Here is a 20959-nt window from a genome sequence, read left to right on the forward strand (position 1 = left end):
GAGAAAAAACATAGAAAAAGGCTTTATATTACTTTTGAAAGTTGGTTTTTAAGTAGATATCATATATTACATTAATCACAATAATCACACAAAATACATTTAAGTACATTGTAGTATATATGTTGCTTTAGTTTGATAACATACCTACTGTACTACACAACAGAAATAATGGAACAGTGGCAACCAAAAGCTGGGAAATATTTATGATGGGACACGAGTATAGAGAAAGCTAAGTAGGTTTTACTTGTTTTATTTTTTAGATTTCTCCACAGTATCATTGTAAACAAAACAAACAGTTCCAAGTAAATTATACTTGCAAGTTCAAGCTTCATTTTCTACAAGTTGGAATTTAGTAATAATATAAAATTTTAGATTTATTCTTGCCTGAACTAAATTACACTTTTTTTTCTGTAGTATTAACTTCACCACAGAGTAATATTTGTCAGTGAACATTTTAAATTAGCCTTATTAACTTTTTAAATTATGCAAGGTTGCTCCAGTCCAGCACCTGTCCTCTATGTAATATTACCCAGTTACTGTTTCACTCAGACAGCATCATAATTGAAATTAAACCTTATCACCAGCTGGAATATATATATATATATATATATATATATATATATATATATATATATATATATATATATATATATATATATATATATACACACACACACACACACACACACACACACACACACACACAATATAAACTGTATATAAAAAACAGTTAATAAAAGTGCATAAATGTCTATTGTCTTAAATTTAAACATGTTGTAAATAAACATGGGCCGGTATATGATTTTGATGGTATGATAATCTTGGATTAAAATATCACGGTTTCACAGTATTGTGTTTACTGCTCTTAATGAAATTATTTTTAAATGTCTGGGTAAAACAAAAACTTATTTCCCTTTCGAACACAATATATTTTAATTTGGGGAAACTTTTAAAATATTTTGCAACAGTTAACATGTCAGGCTAAACAATTCAAATCAATCATTAGCTACGTTTCCATCCACCTAATCGACAAGATGCGGATATATTTTGAAAATGCGCATAAAAAACTGTATGCACATACCTAGTAGAATAAACATTTTATTCGATAAGCAAAAACTACGATGTAAACATTTACAGCAAACAAATTCCAGTATGCATATTAAAAAAGTCATGTGATTTTGTAATAAGAGATCATGTGAGGATAAGGACGTGTGTGAATGGACAAACCAGTAGGCTGACTGCACTGAAAAACATCTGAAATGTTGTTTTGGTCATTCTAAAATGACCGTTTCAGTATTAGTGTTATTATAATATTAAATACCTCCGGAACTGTCAAGAGCATCTGTTCTCACGCCTTCAAACATGTGTTGTTTTTTGTTAAAACTATTTCAATGCATTTGTAGGTCAATTAATGATGATCCTGATGTTTCATGAATTGATGTAGTGAAATAAAATACCACTTTGTGTTACTGAATATTACACCTCTAAATCATTTACAGTTTACTGCTGGTTCACAGAGTTTTACTGCTGATCCAAAATAAACCCTAAAGCCAGGATAGACAGGTTGGGTGAACGTAGTGGGGAATATGTAGATGAGTCTCATTTTGTCAGAGATGCTGAAGAAGGACACAATTCCGGCGCTATAATCCACATACACTCCTAATCTAGAGGACTTTATTTTTGAAGTGTTTACGCTGATTTTAGTCTTTTTGTTTTTGTCCCATAATGCATATTTGGTAGGAGAGCAGTACAAATTTATAGACTGGTCACTACATCCAAATTTGCTGTCATCACCCCTTCCCTTCCTGCCAATAGTGTTATAGGACAGCGATAAACCTACGCCAGCACTCCCACTCCACTCGACCTCCCAATATGCACGTCCACACACACTCTCTTTACACAAGACCTGAGGCCAGCAATCAAATCTCTCTGGATGATCAGGATATCGCTGGACTGTGCCATTATTAGTTGCCACTCTGTTCCCTGCAGACAGCTGGATTATTCCATTCACAGTGTTTGAGTCCATTGAGAGTTGGTGTGAGTCTGAGAAAGGCAAAACACTGTCTGTTTAAAATAGATTAAAATTTTAGATAAAATTCTAGATTGCACATCACACACATGTTAAAGTCAGAAATATTCACCCCCCCTTAAATAAAAAAATATATATATATAATTTCCCAAATGATGTTTAACAGTGGAAAGAATTTTTCAAAGTATGTCTAATAATATTTTTTTCTTCTGGAGAAAGTCTTATTTGTTTAATTTCGGATAGAATAAAAGCAGTTTTTAATTTTTTCAAAAACATTTTAAGGTCAAAAATATGAGCCCCTTTAAGCTTTTTTTTTTAATATTTATATTGCCTACAGAACAAAACATCATTAACATCAATAACTTGCCCTAAACTATTACCCTAATATATATATATATATATGTCTTATGCAAAAGTTTGGCCAGCCCTAATAATTTTCATAATTGCAAGCTATAGCCTCCTGGCCTTTCAAAGCAGCAAATTCATTTGGATATATTTTATACCCTAGGGAAAAAGCAACATTTCACTTCTGCTATAACATTTATTTAATCAACAGATAAGGAGTAGCACAACTAGCAATCAGCTGTCTTAAATATCCTTTTTCATGATTGGTTGCACCTGTGTTAGGATTGTTTAGGTTCACTGAGTCACCAAAAAGTTGGAAAGTTTGATATAACATTGATATAATGAAATGCTCTATGACTAGGTCTATATAAGGAAAATCATTGGTGACAAAGTTATGGTTGAGAAACCCCAATACAGTCACCAAATTGTGGAAAATAATTTCAATTTTTTTATCTTTCAACCTCTGGTTCTGCTTACAATATATAACTAGAATTCGATGAAAGTGTGTGTAAAAGTGTATGGAGATGTTAGAGTGTAAAAGTGTATTGAAGGACATACATTGCAGGATCTCATTCCGGTTCCTGGGCCCATCAGTTGGACTTTTGTAGCGCTTTACTAAAGAGAGGACAACTTATATTTAGTTTAATCTGCATGTAAAAACTGTATTCTTCGGAAACTTTTAATTTTGATACTTTGTTTCTAGAATAATTACTACTTACCTGAGCCGGATACAACTGTGACCTCAGAATTAAGGAAATCATCCATTTTTTTCTTTAGTCTCTTAGAAAAGGTTTTTCTAGCAGCAGAAGAACGAGCACCAAACTCAAAGCTGACCGTTTCAGGTGGCGCAGAGAGAGTTGAAGAACTCTATAAAGAAATTAAATAAAATTAAAATAATGAAAACTGATCACTCCCATACTAACCAGCACAATTTCTGTTATTCTTTGTAATGATTAAACCTGGTATTTGTCATGATTTATTATAAAAGTCATTCCACATAAACACAATCATGTTTGTTTATAATTTTGATTAAATTGACATTGAAATTAAAGCAAGAATGGTTCATCAATGAAGGAAAACCATTTGCATTAAAATGTTTTTTTGTTGTAAATTGTATAGCAACATATATACTTAAATTAATAATAAATTAAATTAATAATAATTAGTAACTAAAACCTTAGTAATGTTCTGTCTGTAAGTATTGTAAGTTTTTAGCCATGCATGACTATATATGTTGGCAAGGAACTTAAAACTGAAAGTGAAAGTACAAAAAGTTAAATCCTTTATACATTTATAGCCAAGTTCATACCTGATTTGATCTGTCTGCTCCTGTTGACACATCATGGTTTCTGTGAATACCCCTCTTACACTGTATACAAATGCTCATCTGGTCAGTACGACAAAAAATCTCCAAAAGCTCATTGTGTATTGGACAGATCATGTCCCGAAGCTGATCGGTGGCATCTATCAAACAGTGTCTCTCACCTTCGAAAACATCCTCATGTTGTTGGAAGTGAATTTGACAGAGAGAGTTCAGACACAACAAACAGCTCTTGATGGCTTTATATTTTCTGCCTGGGCAGACGTCACACTGCACATCTCCAGGCCCAGCTTCAATTTGAGAAACATGAGCGGTCTGTGTCCTCTTGAATCTCTCCACCATTTCAGCAACCATCATATTCCTCCCTAAAAAAGGTCTTGCATCGAAGTTCTGTCTGCACTGAGGACAGTTGTAAACTCCTCTATTAGCATTTTGATCCCAGTGACGTCTAATACAGTTCATACAGTAGTTGTGTCCACAAGGGATGGTCACCGGATTGTTCAGTAGATCTAGACAGATTGAACAGCTCAACTCTTCATGGCTCACAGTAAGCCTGCCTTCAGCCATCGCCAGTTTTGTGTTCGCATTTAAAATCTCTTTTAAGATGAGGACAGCTTAACAGCAGCTATCAATTGCAATTGTTTCCTGGTTCTGTGGTGCAAGTGTGTGAAACAGGTGTGCCTGAAAGACATGATGTTTATATTTTGTTGCACATTAACAAAGTCTAATCAAAAGTCCACTAGGGTCACAAAGGGTTGTTATTTTTAAATTTCCGGCTTTTCTGAGAAATGCTATTATAATGCAGGTAATATTCCTGCAATTGAGTGGCTAAATGAACAAAGGTCTTACTTTTATAGAGTAATTAAGATTATTTATATAAGCTTTTTATTGCAGTCGTGTTAAGTCTTTAGATGAAAACACCTTTACCAGAATCCTAATTCACAATGCACACATCACAGAAGCTCATTCATTCAGTACAAAGAATATTAATTCAATACAAAATAATACATACTGCACACCATCTAGACTCTATGGGACTAGCTGGAAATAATCTGTGTTGGAAATGCAATAAAGAAGTGGGTACTTATTTACACATGATTTGGGAATGTTGCTTATTTTACCCATTCTGGTGTAAAATGTTAAGCACAATGTAGGAGTTGCTAGGCTGTGAGTTCCCTGTAGAGCCACGGCTAATGCCTTCTGGGTGACAAACTAGTGATGCCTAAAGGTATTTTTCTAAAGATTGGATGCATTACAACTGCTAGGATGATCCTATGTAATTGGAAGTGCCCCAGAAAGCCAGAACTGAAGGGGTGAATAAATGGGATGATTGAAATCACATCGTACGAGTGCATGCTGGGGAGATTAAATAATGAGGGAGAAGTACATACAAAATGGGATAATCTCTGGCAACATTAAAATTAGGATAAATGAGTATGTATTACAAAGAGACCACAACCTTAATATCCATATGGGTTTATTATATGTTGTTTTTCTGAGTTGAGTTTTCTTGGTGTGACAGGTGGCTGAATATGTACTGTAGCATGTATATGTAGTGGGAAGTGTGTTCTTGGCTGTTGAACAATAAAAAAAGTTGAATGGTAAACAATGTACACACTCACACACACAAACACAATGAGCACATCATATTTATGAGCTGTAGTACATACAAAATCAAAAATCAAAAGAGACACTCTCAAAAAATATTTTTGGTGCTTGTTCAAACTACTCGTTTAAAATGAACTGAAATAACACAATTCTTGAGTTTTTTGGGGGACAAATTGTTTTATGCTCAATCTTTTTAAATTTCTAAAAACAATTACGTGACTAAATCGATTTGTTATGGGACAACATGAAGGAATTGTGTGGAACCCAGCATTCTTTACAGTGCAGGAATGCCTTGATTTTCAGGTGTGATACTTTAAGGTTTTCCTGAAATGTCTGTCACATGTCTCTTTAAATGTTCACCCCACCCATCTCTTCTGAAATATTTTAGTCTGATAACACCCCTCGCTTTTCCCAACACAATCTTTTTTCCAAAGTAAGTCTTTGTAACAGTCCCTGTTGTGATTGTTCTCTCTTCAGCTATTTTTTTTTTAATTAGATCTAGTTTATTAATAAAAATGTATTCAAGTTTCAGCATTTTGAGGGATATTTAGGGTATTCTGACCTACAATATTCTCTGATTAACTATTTCAGATGTTACTTTAGGTTAAACTACAAACTGTCTAATTTGATCTAGTATTTGTCTAGTATTTTAATTATTAACATTATTATTCGAAATACATATCACAGTGGAATATTTCTTATTATTAATGAACTGAACCCCCCCCCAAAATACATCTTGTTTTGACTTTCTTGAAGGGGGGTCAAGTGATGATTAGGGGGGTCAATTCCCCCAAACTCCCCCTGAGATTCGCAACCTACTCGTCACGTTTGTTGCCCTCATTTCTTATTAACCTTGTTTAATTATTGTCCCCACCTCCTGGTCATCTTGTTTGGTTTATTCTTTCCTGCCACATATATATACTCAGTTTTTTTTTAGCCAATGTCAGTAATTTGTAGTTCCCCATGCAACGTCTGTGTTCGATTTGCTTTGTTTTCTGTTTAAATAAATTCATTAACTGGCTGCATTTACATCGCACCACAGTGATTCTCCAGCAATACGAAATAACAAAAAAAAAAAAAGTTTTTTGGACAAAAATTGGGGTGTCTCATCATTTGGCTGTAATTGACCACATTTTTGGTCTATTTAAAGCAGGGGTCATCAAACTTGTTCCTGGAGGGCCGGTGTCCTGCAGATTTTAGCTCCAACCCTAATCAAACACACCTGAACCAGGAAATTAAGGTCTTACTAGGTATACTTGAAACACCCAGGCAGGTGTGTTGAGGCAAGTTGGAGCTAAACACTGCAGGGACACCGGCCCTCCAGGACCAGGATTGGTGACCCCTGATTTAAAGTTATGAAGCACTAAATTTGTCAGAAATTTGTTAAATGAACACCACCTACTGCCATATCAATCAACTTTTTAAAGACACTAAAATATTCACCACTAATGCACAAACTAACAGTGTGTCTGGAATGCAAAAGTGTTTTCAGTATTTTGCTATTCCTCTGCCGAAGTGTTGAAAATCCCTGTGAGGTCTGCTTCACAGTTCTGGATTTTAGCATTCACAAAGCAGAGCATGTCAGCGCATTGCCCCTTGCTACAGTGCAAATGACTCGCTGCTTTTTAAAACTTCATTCAAGTGCTCTCGGGCTGCACACTGGACTCTCTAGGGTGCTAATTCAAATAAATTATACATGGGCCTTTGTACCCTGGTGAAGGGCAGAGAATGTGAAACGAATTAGATGGAGAAATCTGCCCACAGTTTGACAATCCCCATCACATCTAACTGAGGCTGAGCTTATTTAAAAGCAGATCCTCGATTTTTATCAGCATAGTAGAAAACATGTGCGCTGTTTTAAATATGTCATACTGTGGGTCAAGGTACAACAGGATAGTGTAAATAATACAGTAAACCTATAAACTGTAAACTATAACTGCAATGGAATGTTTGATTTTTTTCCCGCATGAAATCATTCATTATACATAAAAATCGTAATATGCAATATATTTTCTTCATTTAGAAAGAATACTAGCAATAGAGAATCAGAAAGACGAAGGCATGATTAGTGCCCTGTCTTTGCCAGAAAATCCAAAGGAGGCCTATTGCCAATGTACACATGTTTTCTGTTAAACAGGTCACTAGAGACAATTTATGTGCATAAACAATAGGGGTGTTATGAGAAAGTTTTATATTGTAATTGTATGTTTAAAGAAAAGTGTAACCCAGTTCGACTCACCATATTTGGCTCACCAAATATGTGTTTACATATGTATATATGGTTATTTTATTTATTTATTTTTGTTGCTGAAACCACTTGAGACCTGTTGGAAATATTCTTCCATGCAAGAATTGATGCAAAAAATCCCATGCATACAAATATTAGTAAGTGAAAAAATAGAAACCACAGTCTTTTTTTCTTGCAGTCTCAGCCTCCAAACTGCATGAATAGACCCTCATGTTAATTGAGTGCAATTTAAACGTAACCTGTAGCTTAATTGACATGCCAGTGTCTCTCTCTCTCTCACACACACACACACACATACACACAATTTTGTACTTGACAGATTTAACTCACAAATGTATTTGAATAGTTTTAATTGACCTTAAATGACCTTTTCAAACCAGTTTATGCCAATTTCTTGAGATGGGTACTGAACAAAAATGTACATTTCACAATTTTTAATTCACATTCTTATAATCTGATTCAATATTTCTTAATTTTATAAGTTACAATGAATGTCAGTTATTTTCAAGTTTCAATTATCTGATACTATTATACTATTGTCAACTATTGTCTGAAATATTTTTTCTTAAAGTCAGGTATTAGAAAGTACAACATATATATATAAAAAAATAATAATAATAAAAAAAAAATATATATATATATATATATATATATATATATACACACACACACATATATATACATATATATACATATATATACATATATATATATATATATATATATATATATATATATATATATACACACACACACATATATATATAAACATACATACATACATACATATATATATATATATATATATATATATATATATATATATATATATATATATATATATATGTATTTATGTATGTATATATGTATGTACACTCACTAGCCACTTTATTAGGTACACCTGTCCAATTGTTTGTTAACGCAAATTTCTAATCAGCCAATCACATAGCAGCAACATGGCTGCATACATTTAGTCATGTAGACATGGTCAAGATGATCTGCCGCAGTTCAAACAGAGCATCAGAATGAGGAAGAAAAGTGATTTAAGTGGCTGAACGTGGCATGGTTGTTGGTCCCAGATGGACTGGTCTGAGTATTTCAGAAACTGCTGATCTACTGGGATTTTCATGCACAACCATTTCGAGGGTTAAAGAGAATGGTCCAAAAAAGAGAAAATATCTAGTGAGTGGCAGTTCTGTGGGCACAAATGCTTTGTTGATGCCAGAGGTCAGAGGAGAATGGCCAGACTGGTTCGAGCTGATAAAAAGGCAACAGTAACTCAAATAACCATTCGTTACAACCAAGGTATGCAGAAGAGCATCTCTGAACACACAACATGACAAACCTTGAGGCAGATGGGCTACAGCAGCAGAAGACCACACCGGGTGCCACTCCTGTCAGCTAAGTACAGGAAACTGAGGCTACAATTTGCACAAGCTCACCATAATTGGACAATAGAAGATTGGAAAAACGTTTCCTGGTCTGATGAGTTTCGATTTCTGCTGCGACATTCAGATGGTAGGGTCAGAATTTGGCGTCAACAACATGAAAGCATGGATCCATTCTGTCTTGTATCATCGGTTCAGGCTGATGGTGGTGGTGTAATGGTGTGGGGAATATTTTCTTGGCACACTTTGGGTCCATCACTATCAATTAAGCATTGTTTCAAGGTTACAGCCTACCAGAGTATTGTTGCTGACCATATTTATTCCTTTATGACCACAGTGTACCCATCTTCTGATGGCTACTTCCAACAGGATACGTGCCATGTCATAAAGCGGGAATCATCTCAGACTGGTTTCTTGAACATGATAATGAGTTCACTGTACTCCAATGGACTCCACAGTCACCAGATCTCAATCTAATAGAGCCTCTCTGGAATGCGGTAGAACAGGAGATTCACATCATGGATGTGCAGCTGACAAATCTGCAGCAACTGCGTGATGCTATCATGTCAATATGGACCAAAATCTTTGAGGAGACCTAGTACCTTGTTGAATCTATGTCACGATGGATTAAGGCAGTTCTGAAGGCAAAAGGGGGTCCAACCCAGTACTAGTAAGGTGTACCTAATAAAGTGGCATAAATATAAATAAAAAAAGTAGTTCAGATGCAAAAGGCTTTTCTTCATATTTTTTGTGCCTCACTTTGAAATGTATGTTCAAAGGTCAAGGGATCAAATCAAGGATCAAAATTGACTGCATAAAAGATTCAAATTTAAGACTGAAACTACGTTTAAATAGCACATAAGGTAAATGTTTCTTTATTTCAATTATAAAAATTGGTAACATTTTACAATAAGGATTATTAATGAACGAACAATAATTATGCAGCATTTATTCATCTTAATGTTTATTTCTGAATGCTTTTAAAAATATTAAAAATTATATAATGAAAGACTTTTCCGGTAATTCAACTGGTTAAACTTCGTCATGTTTTAACATTTAGGTTAAACAAAATTCAACTTGATGTTTTAAGTCAGTTAAAGTTACCCTGATTCAACAAAAAAATAAAACAAAACTAATAAGTAACAGTTTATTGAATATGTAATGTACTCAATTTAATCAAGGTGTAGCCTTGTCAATAATGTTAAGTGGAGTTTTAATAACACAGTACAGACTAATAAATTGTGATTACTATTGTGATGTGATGACTTATTATTTGTTCTTTTAAACGAGAAATCCAAGTATTTAACAGATTTCTAAACACTTGCAGTTATAGCCAGTGTTAACCGTGACTCATGGTCAAATTATGTATTCTGTCCTCTCTGATTACTGAAATAATCCTGGATGAGAACCAAAATCACAATAATAGTGAGTCATAGTACAGCATATATTTATTTATATTTGTGCATTTATGCAAGATCGGTAACACAAGGCAGTAACCTATCATGTAAACAACGAGGATAGATGGAATATGACGTTCAGATGCATAAAAGAATGTACCATTGTTGCAATACAGTGTTCTCCAAACCCTTGTAAATACAAATGAGAGGATGAAACATACATGATTACTGTAACACAATTTTACAGTGTGTTGATTTTATGATATGTAGTGTTTACTTTGGACTTTATCCACGTTTATAAAAAAGACACCCTTCAACCTGCTTCTTTTCTCACACAGTTGCCTCATGGGCAATGTAAAATGCGACTAAAAAGTTTAAAAAGTTGTAAATAATTGCATAGTAACCTTTATTAAAGATATTAGGTTGCATGACAGAAATGACATCTTTTTTATGTTGGACCTACCAACAAAATCTCGTGGCAATTCGTAACTTTTTGATTTAGTAGCTAATTCGTAATCATTAGTTCAATCTCATTCATACTTTTTAGCAGTGTTTGCTCATCCCACAATGAGAGATAGGGGTGGGGATTGTGGGCATACCTCTTTTTAAAAAATGGTACGTTTTAATCCGAATTCAATTGTATGAATTTGTACACATTAGCCACTTTTCTGACAATACGTAAAATAGTTACGTTTCCTTGTGAGAATGGGCTGGAACTACAGGTAAATCTAACGGAGTAAGGCAGAATGAAAGGTCGCAAAAAGTGGGCTAACGCTCCTCCATACTGTATATGAAAGAGGAGCAGAGCAGCGAAAAACTACAGGAGTGTCACACTTGACTGAGTGTAAATCACTGTGAATGACAACGCTGAACCCCGTATTCTCCTAAAAGAGACAATCATCCCTGAGACTCCCAAACAACAAAACTTGATTTTTGGATCATCACCCTGCACTTTACCTTCACCACAGTTGAACTCTGAGGTCAAGAGAACAAACTTCTTCTTCCTCTTCACTTTTAATACTGTTATAATCTGCTAGTTTCACCTTCATTTCCTTCATTCATTTCTTCCTCACACATATAACGCATGTACGTCAATTCCTCATCTTCCTCCACATCATTATTCACTCCATCCTTCTCAGTTTCTTTGTTTTGGTTCTTTTTTTTCTTGCAATCAAGGTTTTCTGCTTGTTTTCCATCGCCCTGTTCCTCGCTCTCAGATTCACCGGCTTCCTCTGATACGGAGTACATTTCCCCTGGGTTGTTTGGCCCTTTGCAGTTCAGTTGATGGCTAATGTTCTTGTTTGGGACAGAACTGTCCGCTAGGTTGCTACAGCCAGTGGGTTTCCAGGCTTTGGGTCCCCCTTCCTGGATCATGGTATTGGTGATGCTCTGTAGTCTCATTTTGCCCTTCAGGGTACTTCCAGTTGAAGTAGAATTACACTTCAGAGCGTTCTCGGGATACACAAGGCTTGATTCTGCTGTATTTCCTTTTGAGGTCGACATGCCAGTTTTAGTGCCCTTCATCATTCCCATCACCTCGTACCGGAAACTGGAGATGTCCTGCTTAAGTTCCTTTAACAATATTCAGACATTGCACAATCAAAACACAGTTCTATTATATCACACCACACAGTCAAATAACCTAAAGAAGTTATTTTGAAAAATGTTGGAAACCGGTAACCATTGACCTCCATTTACATATATATATATATATATATATATATATATATATATATATATATATATATATATATATATATATATATATATATATACACAAAATAATTATAATAAATAAATGAAAATAATAACAAAATAAAACCTAATTTCACAAATAATGCTGGTACATTTGCGCATAATTTTTATTTTTTATACTATGAAAGTTTGCGGAAAAGTGAAAGAAAATGAATGAATGGATACTATGAAAGCCAATGGTTACCGGTTTCTAACATTCTTCAAAATATCTTTTTTCACAACAATCACTTTAAAGGCACACAATCTTATTTAAAACATTTAAATTGTAATGATTTGTAAATTGTAATGTAATGAAATAACTAATATATATTTTTAAATTAATAAATATACATTTCAGTTTATGAATAACTACTTATAATGTAATATAAATATTATGTTTCATTTATACATTTACTTGACAAGTATCTATGTAAAAACAGTGTTACAGTGTTATACTAAAACGATAAGAGAGGTTTATAAATTGAAATGGAGCTGAAATAAGCTAATATTATATATGTAAGATGAAAAAAAATTATATTTAAATATGAAAATTATGGTAATTATAATATCATTATGATAATGGTTGGTTGACTGTACATTGTACCACATTCAAACAAACCATGCACAATTTACCTTAAAGTTATCTTCTGTTAATCCCTCTTCTTTTTTGGCATCTCTGATTCTTGCTGCCACATACCGTTTAACCAGGTTTCTTAGTACCTCCTAAAAATTAGATTTGAGATCAATTTGATTATGAAGCTATAAAAAGCAGCCCATAGAGTCTTTAAGAGGTCTCAAAGCATATTGAGAGAATATTAATATCTAAATTCAGAAAACCTTTATTTACAGTATGAAATACAAAGATGTCATGCAAAGTGCACTTTGCAGACAGATTTAATGATCAGTTGCTTTGAAAGAAACTCCATTACCTGATACTGACGGTTTGTGCGGACATTTTCAGCAGCTCGTATCTGAACAAAAGAGAACAGCTGTATTGCTTTTTTCAAAACAGATTGCTTTATTATATGGTAGTGAAAACCAAAGGCATTATTTACTGTAGGTTTTATTTAGGTATTAGATTTTAAATATTGACTGCTGAAAACAGGTTTATGGACAACTATATATATAATATTCTGTGAAAAGAAAATTGGTTAACATATAATGAAATATGAATGAATACAACATAAGAAGAAAGTGGCCTCTTACCCCGAGTGATCCAAGCGTCTCTGTTCTTTTTCGTTGTTTAATTTTGAAGCAGTGGGTCTTTATCCATCTAATGAGGTACCACGCTGATTTTGGGCTTGGGACGACGTTGAAGGGAGGAGGTAAAGTGCCGCCCTCTTCAAAGTAGCTCATCCAAAGTTTTGTTCTAGCAAACTTCCACTCAATATCAGCATGGTCCTGTGGACAAACCAAGAGAAGAGCTGAATAGGCCAATTAAACCTCTAAACTGAAACATACTGAAGAATATTTAAACATCAATCAGTTTTGCAAATCAAAGGTCTATAAATCCAAATTAAAATATTTGTAATTGATAATTAAAATAAGAAAGAAAAGAAAGTAGTTGAAGTTTCCATGTTTTTTTTTTTTCATTTTATGTAATATATACTGTATGTAATGGATTTTTTTCTGATTTGTTTGAAATATTTGAATTTAATAAAATAAATAAAAAAAGCTTTTACATGATTTTGCAACCGCAGGAAATCTACACTGTAAGGAAAAGTCCGTAAATTAGCAGTTTTCCGTATTTTAAGTATAAAAACATACTTTTATTAACATTTTTAATTGTTTAAAGTGATATATTTTCTGGTTTTATGTTATATACCCCAGTACAAATACCTTGTAATAAAGTGCCAGTAAATCTTCTGTTATTTTACTGACTTATTTCTCTATATCAGTGTTTTTCAACCACATTCCTAAAGGACCACCAACACTGCATGTTTTGGATGTCTCCTTTGGCTGTCACACCCATTACAGGTCTTTTAGTCTCTGCTAATGAGCTGATGGTCTGAATCAGGTGTGCTTTGTTAAGGAGACATGGGCTGTGTCTGAAATCGCATACTTTTACAGTATACTATATAGTATGCTAAATCAGTATGTGAGAGTGAGTTGTATGTCCGAATTTATAGACATCAAAAAACAGCATGTGAGAAGTACCTGGATGACTTCCGGCGAGATTCTAAAGTGCGTATCGAATAGACGCTACACTTTCCCATGATGCACCACAAGAGAATTCATGAATAGGAGTGAAGCGACGCAACTGACGTGGGTAGGTCATATGATGATGGCAAAATGATGGATGTAGTGCGTTAAAAGAAATTAATTTTCAGGGACAGCCATTGTTTAAACTCCTATTTCTCCAACCAGGAGTACACAAACTTACATTATCCCATTTTTAATGGGATACATAATCCCATTTCGCTTTGGATAAAAGCGTCTGCTAAATGACTAAATGTAAATGCATTTTGTCGTCTGTTTCGCTCTATGGTTTCGATACATGTGGAGAGCATCACATCACCTTCCCGCTTTGACGTACATTACGTGACATCACCCGGATGGAAGAGCTTGGCTGGACTTTGTACAACGATTGAACAAAATGTAAGACCTTGCAAAAATGTGATTAATACTTTTTAACTCATAATTGGTTTATCAACTTTTAATACTTTAAGACCCTGCAGACACACTATAGAATGTACTTTTGTAACGGTCAAGTTGTAGGTTTAAAATCAAATGCAGTACCTACTGAGTAGTAGGCGATTTCGAACACAGCCATGGAAAATGTGCAGTGCTGATGGTTCTCCAGGAACATGGTTGAGAAACACTGCTCTATATAATATTTCTTATACATTATAATATTTTACAAACTACTAAAATGTCAATAAAAGTCACTTTGTTAAACTGTTGAACTTTGTTAAAGTTGAATTTTCAACATGAAAAATCGATAGAGCAGAGATCAACACCCCATAATGCAATTCACAACTGTAAATAAATGTAAAGCACTTGTGAATCACAAAATACAGAAATGGTTAATTAACAGTGCACTTTTTAGGATGATTACTAAAAGATGTGATACGTAAAAAGTCAAAATTAAATTAACACCATAGACATCCTACCAGTGTGGGGCACTGAAAGTTCCTAAAAAGGTCTTAAAAACTGTAAATGTATACACTTTGATGTAAAAAAAAAATGTAAATGCTCCTAAAAGCAGTATAAATAGTGAATAATGTATAGCACTTACAGCAATATGTTGGTAGGAATTATTCATCATGGCAATAAGCATATTAAGAAGCACCACCAAAGAGATAATGCTGTAGGTCCCAAACATCGTGGCTCCAACAAACTCAGTAAAGTCATGTTTGGCATCAACATTGGTCACATGCAGGGCAACAAGACCAAATATGGACCAGAACAATGACTGAAGTGTCTCAAACATACTGTAAAAACAAAAAACATAATATCTCTTTTTAAATCAAAGCAAGCAGATTAAATGTTAAATCTGTAGATCTGAAAATGTTCCTTACGTTGTAAATGCATTGTTTTGCTCTGAGCAGCGGATACCCTTGCATGTGACGTTGTTGCTAGTTTTGCCGTCGGATTCATAATAGAAATAAAGCTGATTGAGTCCGTTTGCAAAGGCGAGCAGCACCAAGCAGTAAATGAAGAGGAATTTGAGGATGTCCAGCAGCATTCGGCCCAGGGAAATCTGAAGAGGACCCAGGTGAGAGTTGGCAGTGAAGAGTGAAATCAGTCTTAGAGAGCTAAATATATTAGCAATGGCGAATAAGGCCTCGCCCACCAAGGCCGGATGCCACATGTCCCATTCGTCACGGCACTGGTTGTTATACTGTGGAAAGAGAAGTGTTAAGAATTACAGTATGTTTTATTGTAGAAAACCACTGATCATATTCTGTCTTTGCATCTTTTTAAGAATAACAACACAGTGACAAGTGGAATGGAGGCCAGTTAGGAGTCGTGTACTGTAAGTAGCATTAGCAACTAGAAACTGTGGTTTTAGTGTACTTCCACGCCAACCTCCCATGCTAGAAATGCCAGTTTAAATCCCACTATGTACATATACAGTGCATCCAGAAAGTATTCATAGCGCTTCACTTTTTCCACATTTTTTATGTTACAGCCTCCTTCCAAAATGGATTAAATTCATTTATTTCCTCAATATTCTACAAACAATACCCCATAATGAAAATGTGAAAAAAAATATTTTTTTGAATTGTTAGAAATTTATTTAAAAAACACATGTAAAGTAGTATTCACAGCCTTTGCGTAATACTTTGTTGATGCACCTTTGGCAGCAATTACAGCCTCAAGTCTTTTTGAATATGATACCATATTTGGGAATTTTTGCCCATTCCACTTTAGTACCTCTCAAGCTCTATCAGGTTGGATGGGAAGTGATGGTGTACAGCCGTTTTCAGATCTCTCCAGAGATGTTCAATTTGATTTAGATCTGGGATCTGTCTGGGCCACTCAAGGACATTAATATTTGGCGGTGTGCTTTGGGTCATATTCCTGCTGAAAAATGAACCATCAACCCAGTCTGAGGTCAAGAGCACTCTGAAGCAGATTTTCATTCAGGATGTCTCTGTACATTGCTGCATTCATCTTTCCCTCTATGCTCATTAGTCTTCCAGTTCTGCTGCTAAAAACATCCCCACAGCATGATGGTGATTTTCTCCAAACATAACGCCTTGCATTCACTCCAAAGAGTCAAATTTTAGTCTCATCATACCAGAGAATTTTGTTTTTTATGGTCTGAGAGTCCTTCAGGTGCCTTTTGGCACATTCCAGGCAGGGAGTGGCTTCCGTCTGGCCACTCTACCATACAGGCCTGAGTGGTGTATTGCTGCACATATGGTTGTCCTTCTGCAAGGTTCTCCTCTCTCCACAGAAGAACGCTGGAGCTCAGACAGAATGATCATCGGGTTATTGATCACCTCCCTGACAAAGGCCCTTCTCCCTGATCACTCAGCTTGGATGGCCGGCCAGCTCTAGGAAGAGTCCTGGTGGTCCCAAACATCTACTTACGGATGATGGAGGCCACTGTGCTCATTGGAACTTTCAGAGCAGAAATTTTTCTGTAACCTTCTCCAGCCTTGTGCTTTGAGACAATCCTGTCTCGGAGGTCTACAGAAGATTCCTTTGTCTTCATGCTTGGTTTGTGCTTTGACATGCACTGTCAACCCTTGGACCTTATACAGACAGGTGTATGCCTTTTCAAATCATGTCCAATCAACTGAATTTACCACAGATGAAATCCAATTAAGCTGCTGAAACATCTCAAGAATGATTAGTGGAAACAGAATGTACCTGAGCTCATTTAGAGCTTTACGGCAAAGGTGGTGAATACTTCTGTACATGTGCTTTTTTAGATTTTCTATTTTTAATAAATTTGCAACAATTTCAAAAAATCAATAGCATATGGTCAAACATATAGATTTTCCTTTTATGCCAAAAATAAGTATAGTATTAAGTAAAAAAATTCTACTGTAAATATATGAACACTTAACATTTGGTTAGTAATAACTGATTTTCTCAATATTTAGAATATTATTTTTTGAACCCTCAGATTCCAGATTTTCTTTTTTTTTTTTGTTAACCAAACATTGTACTATATTAAGAAGTCTATATCAATGAAAACATATTTAATGTTAAATTAAGGCTCAATAGAATCTGTTCATCATATGAAGTGAACATGTTTCTTCAGAAGACTTGGATTAAACTATTTGATTACTATGGCTTTATTTTTTTATTTTACATTATGTAGCATCAGAGCTGAGTGAAAATGCTTTAACTTAAGGCCAAAGACATCTCTTAGATTAGTTTAATTTGTATTTCAAAGATGGGAGAAGGTCTTGCATTTGAAAGTTGTATTTTTGAGCAAGTAATGCACCCTTGGTGCACAACATAGACTTAAAAATAAAACAGACATTTGAACAGCAGTGTATGATTTGCTTTGATTTGCTTTCTTCACAATAACACTGATACAGTTTCTGATCATAAAAAAAAAAACAAATCCTCAAGTTTGTAAGTAATAAAATCCATTTTCATGTTTCATGTTAAGAATATGGCTAATTTTATGGAGAAAGACCAAAACAATTGTTGATTCAATTTTAACCCATTACCTTGCTGAGAGCAACAATTTTCAAAGAGATGGTGGCCAGATATAGAGAATTCATGACAAAGTCCATGAGGTTCCACCAGTCGTGAATGTAATCCTGAAAGCCACCATCCCACATTTGTTTGATTTCTGCCCATACAAATCCTGCAGAGCAAAGAGAGTCAGGAAAATTAATCGAAAACTAATCAAAACTCAAACAGTTCAAACATGACTTTTTCCACCACAAACACGGATTACCTAAAACCCAGGGTAGAATCATCCATTCAACAGTGGTGGGTGCTAGGTTCTGCCTTAAGTTCTCGTTTTTGCAGTCTGAGTTCTCGTCTTGGTCGAGGAGGTTGCGGTTTACATGTTGAGATGCCAAAAGCAGGAGGAAGAGGAAGGTCAGATATGATGCAGTGTGGCATATAAACTTTATGAAGGGTTTTCGGATGAACAAGCCATAGTGGCTCTTTGGGGCGATCAGATAGAAGAGTGAGAAGAAAGGGAAGAGAAGTCCGATGAAGATACAGGTCATGAACTTGCTGGCCCAATGGCGGCGTCTCCAGCCTGGAAACTCATCATACCAGCGAGACGCGAGCAGCTGCTGACAGTTTGGCTGTGCTACAAACTAACAACAGAAATTAACAAAAGAGATTAGATTGAAGTTGAATGAATTGACTGTTAATGTTAAATATACAAAGACAAAAAGCTGAGGTCAAAATTATTAGCCCTCCTGTGATTTGTTTTTTCTTTTACAAATATTTCCCAAATTATGTTTAACAGAGCAAGGAATTTTTCACACTATTTCCAATAATATTTTTTCGTTTGGAGAAAGTCTTATTTGTTTTATTTTGGCTAGAATAAAAGCAGTTTTTAATTTTTTAAAAATCCATTTTAGGGTCAAAATTATTAGCCCCCCGAAACAAATTTTTGGATTGTCTAAAGAAAAAAACCATCGTTATACAGTGACTTGCCTAATTACCCTAAATTTATTAACCCAGTTAAGCCTTTAAATTGCACTTTAAGCTGAATACTAGTATCTAAAATATCTAATAAACACATTAAATACTGTCATCATGGCAGATAAAATAAATCAGTTATTAAGCTATTATGTTTAGAAATGTGCTGAAAAATCTTTCCATTAAACAGACATTGGGGAAAGAAATAAACAGGGGGGCAAATAATTCAGGAGGGCTAAGTATTCTGACTTCAACTGTACAGTACATGTAATGCAGGTCGATTTCGCCTGAACTTCATTTGAATGATCTGCTTGCATTTTCCTACTGGAATGTGCAGCAAACCAAAGTAATTTTCTATCATGTACAGAGACTGTCATCGTTTTCTGCAGTTGCATAAGAAACGCTCTCTGCGGGAGAAGGCAAATAACGGAGCCATGTCCTAATGAGAAACAAGTGCCTTTTGAAAAAGAGCAAACACAAAAAGGCTTACAGTGACACACTGTTCTTTTCTCCCAGGCTGCTCTATCTGGTTCTCGTCATATCTGGTTTAAATCCCTGTATATGAAGCTTTTCTGCACCTTTTGACAAACCATCTGGACCGCACATGGTCCGCAACAAGCCAAACACTGAGTCATGTGTAAATTAACATGAATACATGTGATTGTAATTTTGTGATGTCAGTCTAGCAGTTTTACCAAACCAGAGTAAGTTGCTAGAAAATATGTAAAAAGATATATGCTTATTATATTGTGATTACATTTAATTAAATGAAATGTTTGTTTGATTTATTTGTAAATAAAAGATATAATATAAAGACAGTATTTTATATAGTAGTTAAAGAAGGTACAGTATAAATAGTAATATTAACACTGCAGCATATACAGCAATATTATAAAATATTAATTAAAATTTATATTTTTATATTCATAGTTTTAAAATGTAATTAATCTTCTAATGGCAAATTGTGTATTCTATTTTCAGCATATCTTCAGTTTTAAGTGTCAAGATCTTTCATAATTCATTAAACAAGCTGGTTTGTTAACTATGATACGTTATCATTGTTAAAAACAGTTACAGTGCTTACTGTTTAGCATAATAGAGTACACTCCATTTTGAAATATATTTAGAAATTGAAAGATAATACAATTAAATTCAAGCAAAATATAGCAAAAAATGTAAAAATAACAATCTAAAAACATTCAACTATGACTTTGACTTTTCCTCTATTTAAAAGGTGTATAGAATATTTTCTATAACTTATAAATTTGGGTATACTAATTTTTGCAACGTTATCTGTTAGATAAAGTCCAGATTTGGCTTCAGTACTGACTAATATAATGTATATTCACAAATATTAAATTTTAAAGCTTTCTTTTAAAAATATGAATTTAAAAGATTTGTGAGGCATGTGCTATATTATATGCTGAGCACTGTATATGCATTTTTGTATTCTTTAATAAATATGAGCATTTAAAATTATAATAAGGGTTAATTATTTTTATTCAATGTAATATTTTGTTAAATGTAATTACTAATTTGTATTTCATTTTAACAATAAAAAATAAAAAATAATAATAAAATATTTATATAACTTAACACATGAAACAGTTAATGCACTGACCAATGAACCTGCATTTTATGTTTTGTCAATTGTTTAAATCATTAAAGACAAAACAAAAAAATTAAGGTGTTCAACCTAGCGTGCTGTTATATGTGTTTGTGATCTACCAGTCCTTTTTCCATGACAGCAATGCAACATGCTTCTGTTAAATAACAGAATCCACTACTCATAATTATTACTTCCTCTCTATT

The 20959-nt window shown here is 34.2% G+C and overlaps 2 protein-coding genes and 1 long non-coding RNA gene across 6 annotated transcripts in view; 1 reads left to right on the plus strand and 2 right to left on the minus strand.

Annotated features, from left to right (window-relative positions):
- LOC141376378 (uncharacterized) overlaps positions 1 to 20959 on the plus strand; it is a 60400-nt gene that overhangs the window by 12840 nt on the left and 26601 nt on the right. The gene's annotated exons all lie outside the window — the stretch shown is intronic.
- ftr54 (finTRIM family, member 54) lies at positions 1086 to 4284 on the minus strand. The gene is given in 4 exon segments (NM_001099428.1): positions 1086 to 2043; positions 2933 to 2989; positions 3094 to 3241; positions 3684 to 4284. Coding segments are annotated over 4 exon segments (1338 nt in total). The 5' UTR covers positions 4263 to 4284; the 3' UTR covers positions 1086 to 1489.
- trpc4a (transient receptor potential cation channel, subfamily C, member 4a) overlaps positions 10370 to 20959 on the minus strand; it is a 30913-nt gene continuing 20323 nt past the window's right edge. For 2 of the 4 annotated variants that reach the window (XM_678557.8, XM_021479099.3), the window contains exons 4-11: positions 18444 to 18816; positions 18211 to 18350; positions 15592 to 15914; positions 15309 to 15504; positions 13277 to 13471; positions 13000 to 13041; positions 12704 to 12793; positions 10370 to 11908 (exon numbers count right to left, since the gene is read on the minus strand). In XM_678557.8, coding sequence (XP_683649.3) covers positions 11360 to 11908; positions 12704 to 12793; positions 13000 to 13041; positions 13277 to 13471; positions 15309 to 15504; positions 15592 to 15914; positions 18211 to 18350; positions 18444 to 18816 — 1908 coding nt within the window. In that variant the 3' untranslated portion in view covers positions 10370 to 11359. 4 annotated transcript variants of the gene reach the window in all.

Source organism: Danio rerio, chromosome 10 (assembly GCF_049306965.1).
Source record: "Danio rerio strain Tuebingen ecotype United States chromosome 10, GRCz12tu, whole genome shotgun sequence".
NCBI classification, from domain to species: Eukaryota; Metazoa; Chordata; class Actinopteri; order Cypriniformes; family Danionidae; genus Danio; species Danio rerio.